Source organism: Microcebus murinus, chromosome 1, assembly GCF_040939455.1.
Source record: "Microcebus murinus isolate Inina chromosome 1, M.murinus_Inina_mat1.0, whole genome shotgun sequence".
Classification (NCBI taxonomy): Eukaryota; Metazoa; Chordata; class Mammalia; order Primates; family Cheirogaleidae; genus Microcebus; species Microcebus murinus.
Genome location: NC_134104.1, coordinates 10,392,641 through 10,414,618, shown reverse-complemented (window position 1 = coordinate 10,414,618; position 21,978 = coordinate 10,392,641). Strand labels below are relative to the sequence as shown.

At 41.6% G+C, this 21,978-nt stretch overlaps 2 protein-coding genes across 3 annotated transcripts in view; both read left to right on the top strand.

The window, feature by feature from the left end:
- Nucleotides 1-1,055: 1,055 nt before the first annotated feature.
- SLC5A3 (solute carrier family 5 member 3) overlaps nt 1,056-21,978 on the top strand; it is a 32,615-nt gene continuing 11,692 nt past the window's right edge. Inside the window, exon 1 of one of the 2 annotated variants that reach the window (XM_012747046.3) lies at nt 1,056-1,305. The gene's annotated coding sequence lies outside the window, so the exon portion shown is untranslated. Of the gene's footprint in view, nt 1,306-1,607; nt 1,748-21,978 lie in introns of those variants that run through there. The other variant, XM_012747042.2, reaches the window with a different exon arrangement.
- MRPS6 (mitochondrial ribosomal protein S6) overlaps nt 1,615-21,978 on the top strand; it is a 61,510-nt gene continuing 41,146 nt past the window's right edge. Inside the window, exon 1 of the mRNA XM_012747049.2 lies at nt 1,615-1,747. Within this exon, the coding sequence (XP_012602503.1) occupies nt 1,703-1,747 (45 nt within the window). The 5' untranslated portion in view covers nt 1,615-1,702. The remainder of the gene's footprint in view (nt 1,748-21,978) is intronic.

Below are 21,978 nucleotides of genomic sequence, written 5' to 3'. Positions count from 1 at the left end.
AGACTTTATTCAAGACTATCGCTGTGGGCATAGGGACCACTGCAGTGGGGGACAGGGGTAAGGCTCGACTGGGAATACATCGCGGGCAAGTGGGAATTCATAGCCACGGAGCAGAGTGTGTGAGGTCTACGGATGGAAAACTAGCAAGAGGAAATATCAGGGTTGAGGGGGATCATGGCTAAAGCAACCTAACAGGATGGTTGTCGGAGACAGGCTGGGGTGATCAGACATCACGTGGGACTGAGGAGGATGAGAAACCTGTTCAGCTACGAAGGAAGGGTTGGGGTTTCTCTGTACACTAACCTAGCAGGGTTCTTTGCTAAAATTGGATTTTACAAGGAAGTGCACAGATGGGCCTGGTAGAAGATTCAAAAGCCTGAATAAAATTTGGTCAAGCAAAGAGTCTCTGTCACCTCAGGGCTGTGGTGAGAATTTTATGACTTATGTTATCAACCTCAGCATGGTGCCTGATCCAGACGAAGTGCTCAATACACGTTTTTACCTATTGACATCAAAGCACTTTAAAGTTGACGAACACTTCACTGACAGACCCTTTTCACGGGGCAAACCCAAGAGTGGCAGGGGACTGTATCTCTGGGAGGCGGCGCTGAGGAAAGCTGCATTTATTTGCACAGCGGCAGGAGGGGAACCCTGTGTGCGTGTACCAGGGTCTCGGGGAGGGCAGGATGCGCCCCCTAACCTCCAGCTCAGCTGTTGCGCGATCTCCCAAGCCCTCAGCCTATCCGTCAAACGGACGCTGAGCAAACATTTAAAGAATATTCGATGAGGCCAAAGTATCAGGCTGCCCTTGGCAACAGCACGTGGGGCAGGCCGGGCGCACACAACAAACGCCGGAGTCGCGCGTCGCCGTCAGCGCCCAGCACCGCTCGGCGCGGTTTCCGCGCACGGACTCACTCAAAGGCATCCTGTCCCCCACTTTCCGCACAAGCAGCCTGCCCAAGGTCACGCAGCCGCCGAGGAACCCGGCCGGACCCGAGCCCGCGCGCCGGGAAGGGCGGGAGGCCGGGGACCGGGGGCGAGCGGCGAACCGCCCCTCGCGCGCCCACCCCGGCCCCGCGCGCCAACGCTCCGGAGTCCCCGCGCGCAGCCGCCGGCCGCGGCCCGCGGTCCCGCCTCGACCCCGCCTTCCGCCCGGAAGACCCCCGCGCCCGGGCGTCGCGGGCGAGGGGCGCGCGCACGGACGAGACCGCACCGCGGCGCACGCGCACACGCGGGCACTCACTCGCCCGCCGCCCAGGAGGAGACGCGAGGCATGGAAAGTTCCAGCCGGTTCGAGAGCCCTAGGTAGCAGGCGCGGCGGAGGGGGCGCGGTCGCGAGAAGGCGGGCGGCCTCCGCTGCCCGCTCCCGGCCGAGCCCGCCGCAGTGCCCCCGCGCCGCGGCAGGCCGGCGGGGACGGGGTCCCGGCGGGGGCGACGCCGCGGGGCGCGGGGCCGGGGAGGGGGCGCGGCGGCCGGCGCGGGGCGGGGGCGGGGCGGGGCGGCGGGCCGGGCCGCGGCGCGTCGAGGGGGCGTGGCGCGCCGTCTGCGCAGCTGCCAGAGCCTTTAAGCCCGGGCTCGCGCGGCCGGAGCGTGCTTTCGCCGCCCGGCCCCGTGCCCGCCAGGTCGCTGCCGTCCCCGCGGTCCCGCCACTCCACGTCCCGGGAGCAGGCTCGGCCCGGAGCCGCGCGCCGCGCCTTCTGGCATGCCCCGCTACGAGCTGGCTTTGATCCTGAAAGCCATGCAGCGAGTAAGTGACCTTCCCTCGGAGCCGGTCTTCCCGCGCGGGCGCCCCCGCCGCCGCTAGGCCGCCGGCCCCCGCGCGCCCCGGCCGCGGGATCCGGGCCTCCCCACGCAGCCCAGAAGAGGCCGGGGCGGCGGGCGGCGGGCGTCCGCGCGGAGGGGGCGCGCGTGGGCCGGCTCGGCCCGGCCGCGTGCGCGCGGGAGGCGGGGTTGTGCGGCGCGTGTGCGCGGCCGCGGGAGGGTGTGCTTCCCACGCGGGCGGGCGGGGGGCGGGGCGGCCCCGACGGGCCCCGGCCCGGCCCCGGCCCGCGGGAGTCCACTGGAAGGCCCGTGGGAGGACACGCGCGACAGCCCAGCCCGCCTCGGCCTCGGCCCGCCCCCGCTCGTCGTGGAGCCGCCTCGTCGCCGTCCCCGCCGCCCGCTCCGTCCCGCTCCGCCGCCCGCCGGCCTTCGCCGCCCGCCTCCACTCTAGCGCCCGCCCGCCGGCCGCCCTGGGACGCCGGCGCTCAATAAAGCGTTCCTCCAAAGCGTGTCTGTGCACTTGTCTGTACCGCGGTCGCTTGTAACCGCTCTCACGTTAAAAAAACAACAACAACAAAAAAAAAACCTTTGATTTCTCTTTTTCTGACTTCAGCGAAAATCCTGCTCCGGGTGCCTTTAGCCCAGTTTCATTCATCCAAGTTGTGGCCTTTCTTGCGCCTTCAGAAGACACTTTTCTCCCCACTGCTTTTGATTGATCTTGAGGTAGGGGATTTCAGGTTTGGAGGGATGATAAGCGAACCAGCAGCCCGTTCACGTCAGGTGATGGCGTGGCCAAGGACAGGGGCCCGCGGCCCGGAGGCAGCTCTTCGTCCTCAGTTCTGGGTCAGGTGCTTCTCAAGTCGTCGCTGAAATCCCCATCCTCCTGTGAGTTCGGTAACGTAGAGTGTGATGTCTGCTTCTCCCTCTCTGCCCCCACCCGCAGGTATAATAAACGAAAATCGTTGTACTACGTGTGAACTTCGGAAGCTTAGCTTCCTACAGCGATAGAGGTGTGGATACATTTTTATATTTGATTCAGGCTTTGGGTCAATTGTGAAGCGTACCTGTTACCTAGTTTGGTTGAACTTAAGCCAGGCATTATGGTCCAGGCTCTTTTGATGAAAACGAACAGTCAGGGAGCATAGGAGATTGTCAGAAAGTGTGCTTTGCACTCTGTCAACTGGCAAAGACACCAGGGCCTCTTGACCAGGGCTAGACAGTCTGGCCGGGCATGCCATTCATTGTGTTCCCAAGCTTGTTCCTGAATTTGGGAGAAGTTAGGATTGTATTGTTTAGCCTCTTGAGTATCCCCTTTGGTTCTCCTCCCTCCTTAACCAGTGTATACAGCTTAAAAGGATAGGAACAACGAAAAGAAAACAGCAAATTATTGAAAAGGAAACATTTTTAATTAAGTGGAAATTGTCTAAGCCCTCCCTTTAACCTATGCTTTTAAGAGATGTAGAACCTGGGAAATGTGGTTACTGAAGTTTTTTTTTGTTTACCTTGTCTTAGGAAGGTAGCAGGTGATCACTGAAGAGGCAACAGGCATAATGTTGCGTGTTCCATAAACCTTTGATGTAAGACTCTGCACTCCTTTGTTTCTGGCATAGCTGCCCAGTACCTTGGTTAACATGAATGCAAGTATATTAGTTAACTTTATTTCCTTTACTATGCTACTTGGATTTTTTTTTTTTTTTGTATCCTGTAACCACCAGGATTCACAGTCTTTGGGTGTGGAGCATACAGGTTTTATTGTAGTTCAGGTAAGCCAAGTGTAGTTTGAATTAAAAGAATAAATACCTTCCTTGAAATCCTTACTTGAGGGCAGAGGGCAAAAAAAAAAAAAACAAAACCCACCTAGAAAGCAAGTAATAAAGGTGAACTGCTTCTTAGCAGAGACAGAAGGGGAGGGGTGGCTGGGGCAGTAGATGGAAGGGTTGTATCAATGGTTAAGTTGTGTTGAGGAGATCCTTGACTTAAATAAAGTAAGATTAAAACAACAAACATTTTTCATTTGTTTTGTTCAAAGACTTACATTTGAGTTAAAGGAGGATGAATACTTGGGGGAAAATGAATGAAAAAATTTAGGTTTATTTAATGTAAAATGCAACTGTGAACTTGCACACATTAGCAGCTCTTGGGGAAACCTCAGTTGTAAGCTGAGGCAGTTTGTGCTTCTGCAGAAAGGCTATTGTAACTCCTCAATTCTAAGAACACATCTTTGATGTTTTTGGATTCCGAAATGTATACCTCTTAAGGTACCCCTTTAATGTGATGGTTTATTTTTCCTCCTCTCCACCCCAGAATCATTTATGTATCTTGGAATTGAGGAATATGCCATGTTAGGCAACTTGTATAGCAGATGGGTCAGTTAAGAGATCGTACTTTTCCAGGCTTTTCTTGGAGTCCCAGAAACTCCTCTTTCTTTCCTGTGGTAATGTATAAGCCTGAAGAGCATTCTTAGTCTCTTTGGAGGGTGTTACTCCCCCCTGTCTCCTAGCTTGACTCCTTAAAATTGAACATAAACAGAGTTTTTAAGTTTAATATATGGATACTGTATTGAGACCCTCACAACATTTGCATTGTAATAAAGTCACTTGTGGGAGCTCCCACTGAAAGTCAGATTTTAGAGTGTAGTATGTAGAATAGGTCCTTACTGAACTGTACAGTTGTGTGTTAATCACTCAGAAATTCCAATACTGTCTTTCTCAGTTTGCAATTCAGAGTTGATTATAATGAGTCTCTGCTTTTGTTGCAAATACCTGTCCTCCCAAGAAGAAATTTATTTAGTTTGATACCATTTAGTTTGAATTTTAATATATGTATTTAAAAAAATTACTTCTATTTTCTCTGTACTTCAACATGAAAAGTAGTTAAAAGTGTTAAATTCTGAAATATGACACAGTAATGATGTTGTCAAACTAGGCCTTTAAGGGTGATGACAAGCAATTTGAAAAAGTAGTTCCTTAGACCAGTCTTAGACCCTATTTATAGAAGAGTCTCCAGAATAAAAAGATGGTTAAAGTCCTGTTATATCAGATAGCATTAGAAGAGTTTTATTCACTTTTGGAAAATGTAGTATTCAAAGGCTAAATGTGGAAGGACATAGCCACAGAGGAAAGACCAAGGCTGCAAATTCTCAGGCAGTCTCATTGTAGTAGAAGGAAGACCTTTTCTGACATCTGAGAAAGAAATGGATTGCCTGTGAGATGGTGAGTTCTCTCTCCACCTCCACCTTGTCCTCCCGCAGTGGAAACTTTCAGGTAGATGAGCACGGGTCATGCATTTGGTGGGTGAGCTCTGAGACTGATTTCTGAGTCCCCTCTCTTGAGAGTCTGGGAAAATGGTTGACATCCTTTAGTTTCACTTTGTAATAGATTTTAAGGATTCATTTTTAATTTCAGTTAGGTAAAAGACTGAATTACTAACACATGAATGATAAAATGTATACTTTGTAGAGGAGCTTAGAAAAAGCTATGTAAACCTTGTAGATAACTTTTATGCCTGTGATGGGTGCAGGAAGAATAATTTTGAGAAAAATCTATGCGGTACATATATACACATACATACTTTGATTGCTTAGTTTAGGAACAGTTTAATTATCATGTCTCACTTTGTTTGCCCAGAAGATGATTACAATTAGCATGGTTAGATTTATGAAAGCCTTGGGATAATAATTTTCCTGAGGTCTTTTCATCACCATTCAGGAATTTTTACATGAAGAATTGAAGGTTAAATGGTTTAAATAATAACTAGCTTAATAGCTAAATGAATGCATGCACAATAAAATGGCAATATCCTGTTGTATATGTTTTCCTAAGGAATAAGTAAGGAGATAACTATTTGGGAAATGTTAAGTTTTTTCTCATTAAAACAAACTTTGTAAGTTTGTTTTTCATAAGTTATTTTTATGTTCAGTACTCCCCATTTATTTTAAATTTCATTGAAAAGCAGGTTATATTTTATAGTAAGAGAACTCATTGAGGTAGTTATTTGTGGGTAAAGAGTTGCATGATGTGATCTGAGTTTAACTTAAGACCAGCTTTTATTTAGATATAGAAAAGTGTAATGATAATCAGTTCCTAAAATGTAGAAAGCAGTAGGTTTTCTGGTTGTGTGGTGAAGAATGTATCCTTTTTCTCTTCACTGAAGCCTTTTTGATTAGAAAACCTGGCAAAAGTTTTGTATTCTAAAGTGTGCAAGTTAGGATATTCTGAAAGTGATACCTACAAAATGTTTGCAATTTAGGTACCTTTTGGAGGTGTAGGGTACTGATGAACTTATGGGTCTGGCCACCCTTAGGTCATTCTAGCTTGGCTTGCTTGGCAACATTTGATAACAAGGAAAGAGTGAAATTTCTGCTGTTAGTTGGTGGGAGACATCACTTCAAATGGAAACATCTTCTAGCTGTCAGGTGGCCAAGTCAAGTCTTTTTTCTTCTCATGAGCCCTCCCTGAATAGCTTAGCCTTGTGTCTTTAATAATCTCTCTGTGTTTTGTCTGCTTGAAGCCAGACAGCTTAAAATAGTTATTCAGTAATGCAAAACTTGAGCCTGTGGACAATGTTATACTTTCATTTGGTATTAAAGTTTTCTTGGGTTACAGCTATTGCCGCAGCAAGTGATTGAAGAAGGAATCCTGTTCCTGCCCCTGAGCTACAGCTAAAGTACAAGGAGTGGCTTGGGGGTAAGGAGTCCTTCCTCACCACCTATGGTTTGTATGTATGAAGACAATTCCATGAAAACTGATTGTCAGAAGTTGACATTCTGCACTAATTTTGTTCTTAATTGTTATTCATGACTCACATTCAATACTGGTGTGTATAGGTTTTTTAAAAATGTAGGTTGTATTTTGTATTTATTTGTGGGCTGCTATTGAATTTTCTCACTTTAAATTGAAAAATCACTTTAAAGAAAACTGAGTTCAAAAGCGATGACGGACAAATTCTAAAGTGATATTTTTTCATGTAGTGCCTTTGGTGTGTTCATTCTAAAAGTATAACTTATCTAAAAACTATAATACAGAAATGGGGTTTAACATCAAGGTAGAAGGAAGAGTAGAGGGCATGATGAATTACTGTGGTGTGATTACTCATATTTTTTATAAAGCTGTTGTAATTTATTAAACTTTTCCTAGTTCGTTATTGGCTTTGTGTTAGAATTCATTTCTAATATTCTCATGAGTTTATCTGTTCCAGATTAGGAGTACTTCCTATTAGTGGAAGACAATAGTTTGAAACCAGTAGTTATCAGCACATGTAGTTATCTTTTATTTAGGGGAATTAAATTTAAGGAATTAGTCAGATGAATATCTGGTAAGTCATCAATTTATCTAAAGGGAGAACTACCCTTGGGAAAGGTCAGTTGCTCTTAACTTTGAGCAGGAATTGGCCAGATCTGACTGGCCATCTATATTTTTATGGCCTATGAGTCAGAAAGGATATTGCAGTTAAATAGTTGAAAAAAATCAAAAGAACAATATTTTATTGTGTGTGAAAATTATGTGAAATTAAAGTTATATTGGAACATTATCTTGTTCCTTTGTTTATGTTTATTACCTGCTTGTTTACAGAAGAAAATTTCCTAACCCTGATTTAGAGTATACAGACAGAATTTTCTAGGTTCAACATTTCTCTTGGCTTCTTATGGTGCTGTTTCTGACATTTCTTCCTTGATCCCTCCCTTTCTGTTTTCTTCATGTACTATGCCTTTAACCTTCTGATGGAAGATTTGCTGTTTTTCTGTAACAAGCTGACAACTCAGGCATTTTCCTACTGCTTTCTGTGTTGGTTATAGCCTGGATGTCCCCTTGTTACCGCAAACTCAGTGTAGCTCAAAACATAATGAGTTGCTTACCCTACCTGTGTCTTCTGTCATTTGGGACTGAACACATGCAATTCTTTCTTTTCCTGTGGTGTCAGTCCTGTATAGTCTCTCCTCTGCCTTAGTTGAACTGCTCATGTTTCTTTCTTGAACTCTTGAAGTTTCTTAGCTGGTCTCTTCTGATGTACTCCTGAGGAGAGAATAGTTAATGTCTGTAAATATGCTTGTTGGGTTGCAAAAATATATGTCTTTGAGATACTTTAAAAGAACTAAGCAGATACATTTTTAACAAGGAGATAATAGAAAGCATTGTATGGTGATGGCTCTCTGATTCCCATACTGGTTGATTGTGTCAACTCTGCTGCCAAATCACAGCATATATGTCTTTCTCAAAGGCATTCAGAAAGAGGTCTGGCATCCAAGACTCAACTTGGTTTTTTAACCTCATCTCTCTCCTTCCATTCTCCATTCCATATACTGAGTAAACAGAGCTATAGTAGATCCCTGTAAATACCAGTCCCTTTTATTTTATTTGGTGCCTTACGCTGCTTTTCTGTTTGGAATGCCCTCCCTTTCCACATTACCCCATCACCTCCATGAAAACATTTCTCAAGTTCATTCTAACTCATTTTGGTACATTAAACAAACATCGAGGACTGGCACTGCTGTATAGACTGTAGTCTTTCCTTTGGTTGCATGGTGTTTTTCTGTCTATCATCACATGGACCACTTTTCACTTTGTATTCCAGTTAATTGGTGAATGTATCTTACCTCTGCTAGATTATGAATTCTTGAAGGTCAAGTCTGTTTGATTTCTGTCCTCTGCTGTGCTTTGCACATACGGTAGGTGCTCACTTAGCTACCTTGAGGGGGGATCACTACTCATTTTTCTAAAACCATTCTTTGATGTGATACAGCATGTTGACCTCTTGTGCTCTAGTAAGTTGCTTTCAAGTTAGTGTACTTTGCTTGCACTGGGTGAGTTGTGTGTACCAGAAGTTGTGTTCATTTTCAGGACTATTTTATGGCAGATACTCTTGTTTTTATAATAATTTAAATGTCATGTGAACTGATTGAAATGAGTGCAGATTTTTTTTTGCATGAAAACCAAGTTGGATTCTTTGGGAAGACTTGATAAAAGGTGAGTCCTAAAATAATGGCTGTAGAGTTAGATATGACTGGAATAACTAAAAGTTTGGGAGGAAGAGTAATAGTTGAAGGATTTTGTATGTAGACTGTGTTAAAGGATCCCTGAAAACTTTCCACTTTGATTAAACTACAGCTGGACATTGTAGATGATATATTTGTGCATGTGGCTTAGGTCAAGCGGAAAGAACTTCAGTCTTCGAAGAACTCCAAATCAGTGAAATGTTCTCCAAGTACTTTGACCCCGTATTAAGGTTGGCAAGTCAGTAATGTATGTTTGTGTGTTAAATAAAATACTTAAGGTATGTATGTATGGTTTCTTGGCTGGATGTGATTGTTTTGGGAATGAATACTTCTGTATGTGCTCCGATTGTTTTGTTTTCTAGATGAGAAGAACCTTGTAAGATTTCAAGACAATGGTGTGTTATGTTAGAATAAACAACTGGCATTGAGAGTCAAGAAGGAGCTTTAAAGGCAGATTGATCTGGTTTTGAATTCTAGCACCTACTTCCTAGGGATCTTAACCTTTTTGGATCCTCAGTTACTCATCTGTAAGATGGGGTTAATCTTTATATTGGAGGGCCTTTGAAGATTAAGTGGTAACACGATCTTGGAGGTAGTACTTGTTCAATATGTCATTAAAGTAGCTTTGTGATTTCAGGCAAGTTGTTGGATTTCATTGCCTAGTTTTTCATTATCTCAGTTTTTGATGAAGAGACTCCAAAAGATAAACTTACATGTAAGTTTATTTTATCAAAATCCCAGACTGAGTCAAACCTGAAATACAGTTCTTGCTCAGTAAATATTTGAATTAGTGGTGTTGGTGCTTACTACACTCCCGTCTACTGTTGCCATGTGAGTTCGAGGCCTGGTTTTGCCAATTCTTCCTTTTCTATCCTGCTACTCCTAGCCAGAAATTTAGGTTTTATAGGAAATTTGATTTTCTAAGGTAATTGGCAACTAATTAAAAAATACATTAACATTTGGCCCATGGTACTTATATGTCTGTGGGTTAGATATGGCCATTGTTTTGTAATTTAGGTATTTAGATATTTGGCATTAGATGTTCTTTTAAACCTCTTTTAGCATTTATGCTGACAAAGCCCACCTTGTTAATTTGTCATTGGTTTAAAATAGGACTAGTAGGTCGTGAGTAAATGGCAACCATGTTCAATTCTTAAAAGTAATGTCCTAGTTTTGGATTGTTGGATTGCGTGTTTCCATTTAGGCTAAAATGTACGCAGATGTCAGAGTTGCATGTGGCTTAAGCATGACTTAACAGTGTAAACTATCAGGAATTGATATTCATGGTCCACTTTTTCTTGAAATGTCTGATTTCTTATTTTAAATATGCATTAGTATGATTTGTACTCATTTTATTAGCCTCATAAGGGTTTGAAATACTTCCATGTGAAGACTGCTTTGTCTAGAAAATGACATTTTTTGGCTTGGTATATCTGTGAAATTCATAATAGTTTATGTTACCCATGATCCTTGGGATATAGTGTTAGGGGAAAAATTCAAGTGCTCTTCTAGTCAAAAGAGTATGGAATGAGGATGGTGATGTTATATTTTTATTTTTGACTAGGCTTCATGTTCTATAGAATAGAAGCCAAGTTATTACCTTGACTACCTTTACCTTTTTTGTCTTTTCCCTTCCCTATTCCCTTTCCAGACATATAACTGCAAATAGCAAAAAAAAAAAAAACAAGAAAAACCCCAAAACCCTCAGATCCAAGTTGTTCTTAATCTACCTTTTGATTCCCAGTACAATTGGCTCATTTTGGTCCCCCTCTCCTCTTGCTCTTTTTTTTTTTTTTTTTTTTTTTTTTTGAGATAGGGTTTGTCTCTGTTGCCAGGCTAGAGTACAGTGGCATCATAGCTCACTGCAATCTCAAACTCCTGGGCTAAAGGGATCCTTCTGCCTCAGCCTCTCAAGCAGCTGGGACAACAGGTGTACACCACCATGACCAGTGAGTTTTTTTTTTTAATTTTTTGTAGAGACGGGGTCATGCTCTTTCCCATGTTGGTTTTCAGCTTCGGGCTTCAAGTGATCTTCCTGTCTCGGCCTCCAGAGTGCTGGGATTATGGGCTTGAGCCACCACACCTGCCCCCATCATTTTTACTGTGATTCCAGTTGAGGGAAAGTCTACTCACTTTGGGAATACAGCTTGGTGTAGATGAGAGCTTAAAGATGAGCTTACAGTGAAAGCATAAACTTCAAACCTTCTGTTACAGCCCTCAGACCTCAAACTGGCATTAACTTGCTTCTGCCTCAGAATCAAGAATTCCTGATTGTGTCTTTGTTTAGACTTCAGTTGTTTAAAAGGTTCTCCTTAACACTAGCCTGGTTGTGAAATGCTTTAATTTCGTTGGGTGAAGAAACCCAAGTGTAGCTGGGTTGCTGTGGACGAGGTCCAGTTAGAGGACAGTCTGACTGTGAGGTAGTCAGAGAGGCGATGCTGTGCTTGCTTTGCACTGCTGGAGGGCATACTCCACTGCCATCCTAGCCTGTGTTCGAAAGGCGCAGAATCACTTAAAGCCCCAGACATCGGACCTGTTTTCAGATGCCTTATGTGTGAATTAGGAATATAAAAACCTAAGTACTGGTTTTAATTCAAAATTAAGGTGAGTTTCTGTTGCTGAGTGAAAAGCTAAATTTGAGGGTAAGCTGTTGGTCTGGGAGACTGGGTAGCAAGCGCTATTGACATTCTCGTGTGTGGACTAAGTAAGGGCCAGACATTTTTGCATATTCAGTCTGTAAGAATATTAAGTGAAGGAAAAACATTTTTCCTAAAGCCATTTTCTTTTCAAATATTTTATCTGATTAGGATGAAATCAGTAGAAGCTATTTGTAATGTCAAGATCTCCTATCTACATCTATACAAGGAAAGCAGTTCTGAACCTATTTCTCTGGATTTTTATACCCAGCTACTTGTCCTGTCTTTGAAATACAAGAGGAAATTCTAGCTACATTCATAATCTAGAACACAACGTCTCTGTTTCACTTTTATTTCTTAGGCTTAATAAAGGGTATAATTTCTACCATTCCTTGCAAATAATGTTACAGTTATCCTATTAGTGGTCCTATTTTTTACTTCTTGGAAATCTTATTTTGTCTAAACCATGGGGAGAATTAGAAAGTTTTGCAATTTTCCAACCAAAAGTATCTTTCTGGGGAAACATCCCAATTTCAAGGTCTTCTGTTTATGACCTGGTCTTGGGAGAATTAGAATCTTACCAAGAAGGTGCTTGTGTGTACATTTTCTGCCTTGGTCACATGGAAAAATGAGGAGGAACTGTTTTGTGTCTGTTCTTCTAGAAATGGTTTTTGTAGGAACATAAAATTGGAACCAAGTAGGATGAGAACAGAAAAAAAAGTTGACCTGGCTGGATGTTTCATCTCTCTAAACCTGTGGTCATTAGCTTTTGAGGGAGGTTAGATGAGTGGCAATACCTAACGTTAGCAGTTGATAGAAGCAGGGTTTACATACATGTATATATATTTACGATTTATATATGTCTATTTTCTCTTTAATCCTCAGCCGTCTTAAGGTTAGGTAGTGTGATTTCCATTTTACAAATGAAGAAACTGAAGTAAAAAGGTGCCCAGGGTTACACAGCTCATTAAATAGCCAAGCCCAGGATTCTGAAGGCAGTTTTAAACTAGAAGTTAGGCTTTTGGTCACTGCGTATGTAACAAGAGTGTACGCTGTAGTCATGGTGTGTTAAAGTTCCTTTAGATTGAAGGATATATTCCACATCTGTTTTGAGTGCCTGCTAGGTGCCAGTGTGACCACGTGTTTGGGGAGTCAACTCAAGGTGCTTACGTTCTACTAGTAAGGGGACAGACTAGCAAATTTTATGAAGAAAACCAAAGCAGGATAAGGAAATCAAATGTGGCAAGTTCCATTTTAGTTAGGGTGCTCAGGCAAAGCAGAAACAAATGAAGGGAGAGAGCAAGTTGAGGCCATTAATTAGTGCAGAAGAGCTGTAAGGGGTGCAGAGGACTTGGAGCAGTTGTGTTCACATCAGTTCTGTTCAGCATGTTTGTTTTTAATGGTCCTCCGAAAGACTTCCTGGAAGAATTGTGACAGTGTGTGACAATTGTTTAATGCTTAATTTTTTTCCACAGGACTTTTTATCTAGTAATCTATATTGATGGTTTTGCCTTGAGGTGCATATTTTTTATTTTTATTTTATAGAAGTAAGAATTAAGACATTGACTCAGGCATACCTAAAAATAAATACAGTAGATTAATGAGTCTCCATATTGTACCCATCCATCACTCAGCTTCTACTGTTAATCAACATTTACCAACCTTTCTTCACCCCCTCCTTTTTTTTTGCTGGAATATTTTATGTTTTCTTAATTATATCTTAAAATTTCAAACTGTTAACAAGAACAGTTTATTTAACTGCTTTTCACCTAGGTCACTAGGTGTTAGAATTTGCCATATTTTATCTTTTTAAAAATCTGTACTATTTGAGCATTCCAGATATTTAGACATACCTTTCTTAGCAATAGGGCCTTTTTTCTAGCCACAACATAGCCATTACACTGAAAATTGACATTGATATGATAATATTACAGATTTTTCAATTTATATTGAAATTTACAGTTATTTCAGTAATATTTTTTAGTTTTCTAATCTAATATTCAATCAAGGATCATGCATTTAGTTGTTTAGTCTCCTTGAACAGTACTAAGGCCTCTGTCATTAATGACAGTGGCACCTGGAGGAGTCCAAGGCCCAGTATTCAGCAGAATCCCTCACTGTGTCTGTAGGTGCTTTCTCATGATCAGAGATAGGTTAAACCTTGTCAGCAGGAAGAGTCCACAGTCCGCTGATAGGATGTCAGCGCATCATATCAGGAGGCTTGCCAGTTTGTCCCATTGTTGGGGATGTTAAGCAGTCATTTGGTTTAGGTGGCATCCACCAGATTGCTCTGTTTTAAGTGTACTTTTTTTATAGTAAGTGATCGATAGAGTAATAAACTTCAGAGCAAGTATTTTCTTCAGTCTTCCACTGATTTAGCACCTGTTGGTGATTGTGAATCAGTTATTGCTGGAGTACTTAAACACAGATACATCATTTAACCTATAAATACTTAGTACGTGTTTAAAAGATAAGGACTTTTTTTAAGAACAACCATAGTGCCTTTATCATACCTAACTACAATTCTTTAACAGTCAACGTCCGTGTTCAAGTTCCCTAATTTGTCTCAGATGTCTCTCTATAGTTGTCTGTATTGTCTTGTTTGACTCCAAACTAGGTCCACAGGTTATGTGCACTTAATGGCCTCTAAGTCTCTTACTCTGTAATAGCTTCCCCTGTGTCTGGATGTGGCTGATCACTTCCTGTTCTTTATGTATTCTTCTATTCTAGGTATTTTCTGTAGACCGACAGATAGAAATTTGATTCAGGTTTTGTTTTATTTTGCAAGAGTATTATACTAGGCATCCTGGGTTGTAGCATCACATCAAAAGACACATGTTAGCCTTTACAGATGAGATTCTTGGTGAACAGATGTTGTCAGCCTCATCCATCCATTTTAAAGTCCTCTATCAGCCTTTCACCAGAGGATTTTATTAATAGCACCCCTTGGAATCATTGCCTAGGTGCATTACTGTGTTAGGGGTTACTAGTGGTGATTTTCTCGTTGTAGCATTCCTTCTGCATCAGTTAGCTGGAGTTTTTTCATTCAGACTTGTGTTTATTTCTAGTTTTTTGAGTATGTCTTCCTGAAAAGTGTTGTGAAAGGATGCATTCCTCATCTTTACTTCAGAGAGATGTCCCTGAGTCCCCTTAGTGGTCCTCTCTAGTGTCTTTAATTATCTTATCTGTAAATTGGGGATAATTATGCCTGCCTCTTGGGTATTTTGGGGAGGATTAGATGAGCTTGAACATGTGGTGTAAAAGTAGTGCTTATTGCTTGTTTGGTAAATGCTAGTACTAAAGCAGCTTTTTCAGTTTGATGGGAACATTGAACTCCAGTGGAATAGAGAGGTGGGAAAGGGAGCAGTTCTTCATGGGCTGGCATCAGCAGGGTGGTTGGGTGTGTGGAGTGAGCTGAGGGACGTGCCACTTGCCCATACCGATCTACCCTTTCGACTGTGTGGAAACAGTCACCAGATAAACACATGCATGGGGAAGGTCTGCGCACTAGGAAGAGGATGTCGACAATAGCAGCAGTAAAACCTGCAACACATTCCAAGATGGAGCTAGTACAATGAAGGGAAGTGGGCTGCTCTTGGGGTAGGTAGGTAGGGGGAGATGGTGGCCCCAGATACGGGTTTTTATTGCGTCATGGCCCACTGAGATTTTTATCTGAACAAAGGGCATTTTTACCTAGTTTGATTTGCCTTGACCTTCAGCACACCCTCAGAGCTTGAGGTTGCTGGTGGGGGATGCCCTTTGTGCTTTGGCCTTTTTAATGTCCATGTCTTACTGCTTAAAAAAACACTTGATGGTTATGTAGGATATTGGAAGCTAGTAGTTTTGAAGATGAGGTACTTAGTTCGTATTTGTTTTGTCACTTAACAAAAAAACCAAAAAAATTGTTGTTTAACATCTGCAATGTGCAAGATGATGTTCTAGACACAGACCTCATCAGGGAACAACACAGACAAGAACTTCTGCCCTCTTGGAGTTTATATCCTGGTAGTGAGGAAAAAGAAGAAACAAATACTTTTATAGTATAGAAGCTGTTGAGCACTGTGGAAAAAAATAAAGCGGGATATGGATTGAGATGGTCAGGGAAGTTACTTGTGAGCAAAGACATAAAAAGGAGGGGGGCAAGTCTTAAGGAGATTGGGGGTGAACTTGTTGCCTGCACAGGGAAGAGCCAGCCTGGAGACTAGTTTGGTCCATTGTGATTGAGGGGTGACTGCTTGCTGTGCTAATGCCCTGTAGTGGGCAAGGGCAGAAGCATGGCGACAAGAGGCTGAGACAGTTAGTCTGTATGAGATGGATGATTTGAACCAGGTTGCTAGCAGTTGTCATGGTATGTGGTCTGATTCTGGATATATTGAGAAGGTAGAGCCAGTAGACTTCTGGATCGACTGCATGTGGGTTGAAGAAGAAGATGAGGTAGCAGTCAGGGGTGACTGATTCTGGCCTGAGCAGTATCGAGGATGATGTTGCTATTCTCTGTAATGGGGAGAACTGAGAGGAGAACAGGTTTTAGGGGCCAAGCCAAATTGTTCACACACTGAACAGAAGGATAGGCTGTCACAAACACTTCATTCAATAAGAGCAGGGCTCCCTGAATTTTTACTGTGAGAACCCCTGTACCTGTGGGTCATATTGCCAATTCTTTTAACACAGTGTGTTAGTTAATATAGTGGGAGTTAAAAGATTGGCTTAGACACGTTGATACAGCCTGTGCTAACTGGGTCAAGTATAGTATAGACCTGCGGTCCCCAGCCCTGAGGCTGTGGACTAGTACTGGACCGTGGCCTGTTAGGATCCGAGCCGCACGGCAGGAGGTGAGCGGTGGTAGGGCAAGGGAAGCTTCATCTGTGTTTGCAGGCACTCCCCTTCGCTTGGATCACCACCTGAGCTCCGCCTGTTGTCAGATCAGTGGCAGCATTAGATTCTCATAGGAGCGTGAACCCTACTATAAACTGCATGCAGGGATCTAGGTTCCTCACTCCTTATGAGAATCTAATGCCCGATGACCTGAGGTGGAGCTGAGGCGGTGATGCTAGTGCTAGGGAACAGCTGCAAATACAGATTATCATTAACAGAAAGGTTAATGTGTGACTGCACAATAAATGTAATGTGCTTGAATCATCTCGAAACCATCCCTGTCCCCTGGAAAAATTGCCTTCCATGAAACCTGTCCCTGGTGCCTAAAAGGTTGGAGGGGACTGCTGGAATAGACCTTGAGATTTAATTTTCTTTCCTCTGGTGGAAGGACTGATTAACAGTGAAAGAGAATGAAGGCAAGGCTTGACTTGGCTGGTGAAAACCTTGATAAGCTCTGGTCTTACAGTTGACTCATTAGGGTTTTCCTGCTCCGGCTTTACTTACCTAAGAAGACTATGCCTAGGACTGCTTTTCATTTTTATTCTCTTCATTTCTCCGTACACATATCCATTCACATAGGATCAACTGGACTTTGTCCTTTGTGCTGTTTGCAGTCTTTCTTCTGTGTTATTTGTTATGTATCCATTTTGGGCATTTTCTTTGCAAGCACAAATGTTTAAACATGCATGGTGTTGAATGATTTTTTTTTTTTTTTTTTTTATCAATTAATGTTTCTTCCTATCAGTAAAGAAACCATAATGATTAGGGCAGAAGCTATTTGGACACGTAGCTGTGAGCACAAATCCTGGCTTCAACATAAATACCCACGTCCTGGGGCAAGTTACACTATCTCTTTGGCTTCTGTTTTCTCATCTGTAAAATGCTCATAATTAAACTCTTACCTCATGATTATTGTGAGGATCAAAGTAATGCACATAAAACTCCAGACACAGTACTTAGATAGTGGTAGTCAGGATTAAAGCCAGTATCAGCTTTTCATTTTTTATCTCTATTTATAACTCAATTGCCTTTGACAAATAGTCTTTTACAAGTGGATAGTGCTCTGCCTGTTGAATTCTTCCCACCAAGTCACACAAATGTTTAGTCATTAGATTACATGACATGGTATCATAGGCAGTGCTGCTCTATTTTGTCTTTTTATCTCTCTCAAAAAAGGTTGTTAGTTTGTTCCTTATATGTGATCTAGTATCATTCACATAAAAGTTAAAACCAGTGGTAGTTTCACAGTTGTTGCCATACCCAAAATGTCTTACTTCACTGAGATGTCTTTTTAAAAAAATGCGTTGTGAGCCAAACTTTTATATTGATAGAGGCAGGTTAAAATGAACATATCTTGGGAGGGGGATGTATATAGATGAAATAATAAACTTGGTGGTTTATTTCTAGGTGGATAAGATTTTCTTTGAAGAAATGGTTTACTTACATGGGAGACACCTCCCTCACCAAAACAATAAACATAGTAGAAGAAACTGATGAAAGTAGAGCTGTTGTGGTTGATAGAAGGTACAGGAGGGGCTGCAATCCCTGCCTGCTCTGCCTCCCTGTCCATCCATCCCGTGATGGTACATGAGGAACGAGGAATCCTCAGAATATGGTTTCAATACCATCTGAGTCCAATCAGGGTTTCATATGCTTAAGTATTTTTGAAACCTCGAATAGCTGAGATTGTAGGTATAATAGAAGTATTTTGTCAAAGGTTTAAGGGCAAACAACTTATGTTTTAGGGGCTTATACAGTTACATATTGAGTATCTGAAATGCTTGGAACCAGAAGTATTTTGGATTATGGAATACTTGCATTATACTTACCAGCTAAGTATCCCAAATCCAAACATTTGAAATACTCCAATGAGCATTTCCTTTGAGTGCCATGTTAGCACTCAAGAAGTTTCATATCTTGGAGCATTTCAGATTTCAGATTTTTGGATTAGGACAACACTACTTAACCTGTAGTGTTGTCTTCAGCTCTGCTTGTAATTTACAATTGTCTGGAGTTCATGTCAGTTGTATTAGGAAAACTCATTTTGCTTTTAAGTGTCACTGATAAAACACTAACAGTACCTGTGCTCCACATTTTTAAAGTAAGCAAGGGTTGAGGACGGTCCTGGGTGAGTTCATGTGCTCTCTGCACTGAGCACCATTAATTTATTCCACTACTAGAATTTCCTTTCTTGGATCTTGAATCAAGATATCGAAAGTGAAAGGATGTATGAAAATTCTGTGAGAATTCTATATAAATTTTCCTATATATTTTTTCATATTTTATTTGAATGAAGCGATTTAAGTAGAAGCTCATAGTTGATGGGGTGGTTGGGAGTCTTTAAAATATTTGTGAGAGAATTGCATTCTTTTAACTAGTTTTTTAATGTATAACAACTTTCATGAATATCCTAATATGCCTGGCAAAGAGTTGGCACTTTAAACTGAAAGGAGCTAATATCACTGCTAGTACCTTCTGGTTGTGGAGAGTAAACCCACATTTACTGAGCCACCTCTGTTGCACTGGCAGTAGGAGCCTTCTGTTACTTCTGTTACTTATTGCATGTTAAACCTTTAGGAGCTAAGTGGTTTCATTTTACAAACAAGACAATTGAGGCTCCTGGAGATAAGTTGTTTGCCTACAGTCTTGCAGTTAGGAAGTGACAGAGCATAGAACCCAGCCCTTCAAAGTTTGGCTCCTTTCTGCTGTATAGTACCACCTGTACCCGTGAAATCTGAATCATGAAATCTGGTAATTGGGGGGGGGGGGTTAGGATGGAAGAAACAGGCTTTGAATATGACTATGTTATTCCTTTGGTTTTGGTAGGTTACACACAGGTAACATAACAGGCAATTATGTTATAATTCGGGCCATTAGGTTTTCAGAGGTGTCTGTGTGTTCTATGTCCTTTAAATTAGCTAGTAAAGTAGATATTTTTTATTTGAGCAGCACTCATCAAGCCTACCATTGACAGGCTGGGCCTGTTCAGGTTGTCCCTTGAGTGTGTGGTTTGTAAATTGACTCCAGAGCTAAAGAGATTGGTCACTTTTAGGGTTACCATACTCCAACCTTTGTTAGCCTACATGTGTCAGCCTACATGTGTCATTGAATTTGTGACTTGGACCCCTGACTGAGTTTAAGGATCATTTTCCTTGTTTCTTACTTGGTGTTTATGGCAGGACTACTACTACCTTTTTTTTTTTTTTTTTAATAGAATAAGCGTATGTCTTGATTTTACAGATTTTTCCAGAATAGTTTCCTGGTTGGAAGATAAATTATATGATCACTCTAGATAGTAGAAGAGAGATTTGGTCGTTATAACTAATTATATTTTGGTTGATATGTTTTATATAACCTGAATGAGTTTAATTAGCTGGTTTAAATTTGATTTTACCTTATTTTATCAACTGATCAAATGCAGCAAATATTTATATATACTTCTCTATTTGGATTAATTCTTCATTTGTAATTTAATTCATCCAAATACATGAAATAATACCGAAATTGCATTCTAATTCTCTGCAAAACTATCAGTAAAAACATTACTTTCTGAGAAGAATACTCTCTTTTGGGGAGGAATCTGCTCTGTTTCAAAGCACCTTTGGTATTCAAGTTTTGTCTAAATTTGTCCATCACTAAGGGACCATTTCTTTATACATTCTACAAATATTACTATCATTATAGAAATAAAATTTTAAAAAGTTACCAAGGAACCAACCCACATAACTTTTCATAATTATACCTGTTTTACTGCTTATCCCACATTTCTCATTTGAGGTTTTCTTGAATTGTGAACTATGAAAAAAGGGCATATATAAATTTAAAAATATAAGGTAAACTTCATGTTAGCTGAAGAAAAGATTTTTTTTCATGTGTATTCTTCTAAACATGAACTCCAGGCAGTATTCATTTTATTTTGTTGAAATGTTTATGTCTTTAAAAGAAAGATGAAACATACAAAACTTACAAAGTATATTTTATTTGGAACCCTTTTTAAGGAATATATAACTTATTTCCTGAAAGGCTGAAATTCAAGGCTGTGACAATCTCTCTTCATGACTAGAGTATGAAATTTAGCAGCATTGTATTTTGTATCTTTCTACAAACTAAACTGACCTATTTTTGGTTTTATTTTGTTTTTCCTTTTCCAGTCTTTACCAGGTGCTGGTCTCTGGATGTATTTTGTTTAAGTTGGAAAAATCTAAAAACCTACCCACAGACTGGTATAGTATCCAGTGAGAAGGGGACTGTCTGCATTGGCATTGGAAGGGGCTAAGGAGGCCTAGGCAGAAAGAGTTGAGAACTCAGCCGTGAGCTGCCATTTGCCCACTGTCTGCTACTTCTCCTGTGGGCAGAACATGTTTTCTAGTTTACCGGCTCTTCTAGAGAAGTTAGGGGTTAAGCCCAGCATGGGAATTTCAACCAGTTTGAACATTCAGCAGGGAGCAGAATATGGCTAGATACCTGCCTTGCATGCCATATTTGACAATGAGAAGCAATGTAATTAATTGATAGTAGCAGTATTTCCTAGTGATCAAGGAAGGAAGTGGTTGTTTCTGTGCATTTTTGTTTGTTCTCTGAAAAAATAAGCTGCTACAGCAGCCACTACTACACATAACCCACCTCACCTCCCCCTGTACAAAAACAAACACCCTGGGTGTTTTTCTTTCTTTTCTTTGGGAAACATGGTAAGCTGCTACCATTGAGAAGAGTGATACCTTCTGACCAGTGAGCCAGGAGGCTTCTCTATGGAGATTGAAACGGATGAGTATGGCTTGGAAGTCGGTGGCTGGGAGTGCTCTGTGGAAAGCAGGGTTTCAGAACTGCCAAATGGCAGTTTTGTCATTGAGGACTTTTCCCTTATACTGAAACACTTAAAGGTGCCCTTTTTAAATAACCAATGTTTATTAGTCAGTCTGATTAGATTTTATTAAAAATTCAGGTGATTCTTCCTAAATAATGTCAAAGTGTTTTTTTAAGAAACTTAAGTTTTTTGGCCAGGTGCAGTAGCTCATGCCTGTAATCCTAGCACTTTGGGAGGCCAAGGTGGGAGGATTGCTTGAGGCCAGGAAGAGACCAGCCTGAGCAAGAGGGAGACCTGTCTCTACTAAAAATAGAACACTAAGCCAGAGTGGTGGCTCGGGCCTGTTGTCCCAGCTACTCGGAATGCTGAGACGAGGATCGCTTGAGGTCAAGAGTTGGAGGTTGCCTTCTCCAAGTTTTTTGGGGTGGGGAACATGGTCATAGAAATATGACCAACTTCAGGATTTGGCATATATGAAGTGATACAAATCTCAACTTTTAGTATGTTTTTTGCTTTTGTCTGACAATTATGCCAATCACTGACATCTTTAGGAGGAAAGATTTTAATTAGTTTTCTTAGCATAAAAAAGGCTTAAAGATGAGATGAGAACATTTCTGTCCAGGCAGCTTTATAAAGGAGACCTAACAACCTCATTTGGTAGGGCATTAGTCTTTAGGCCTTATGTCTGGCTCCTTTTCTTGCCAGTGAGGAAGACATTTTAAAGTTGTTAGTACCGTGGTCTATTTTGAACAGTTTTGAAAAGAGGTGGCTTTAGTATCATTTATAGGACTTTAGTTTACTGCTGATTTTAAGAGGAAAATGCCTAGATTCATCGGAAAGCAACTTTTCTTTAAGTACAGAAAGGCATTTTGCTCTCTGAGGTTGCCTAATTGCAGAAGGAGACATCACTT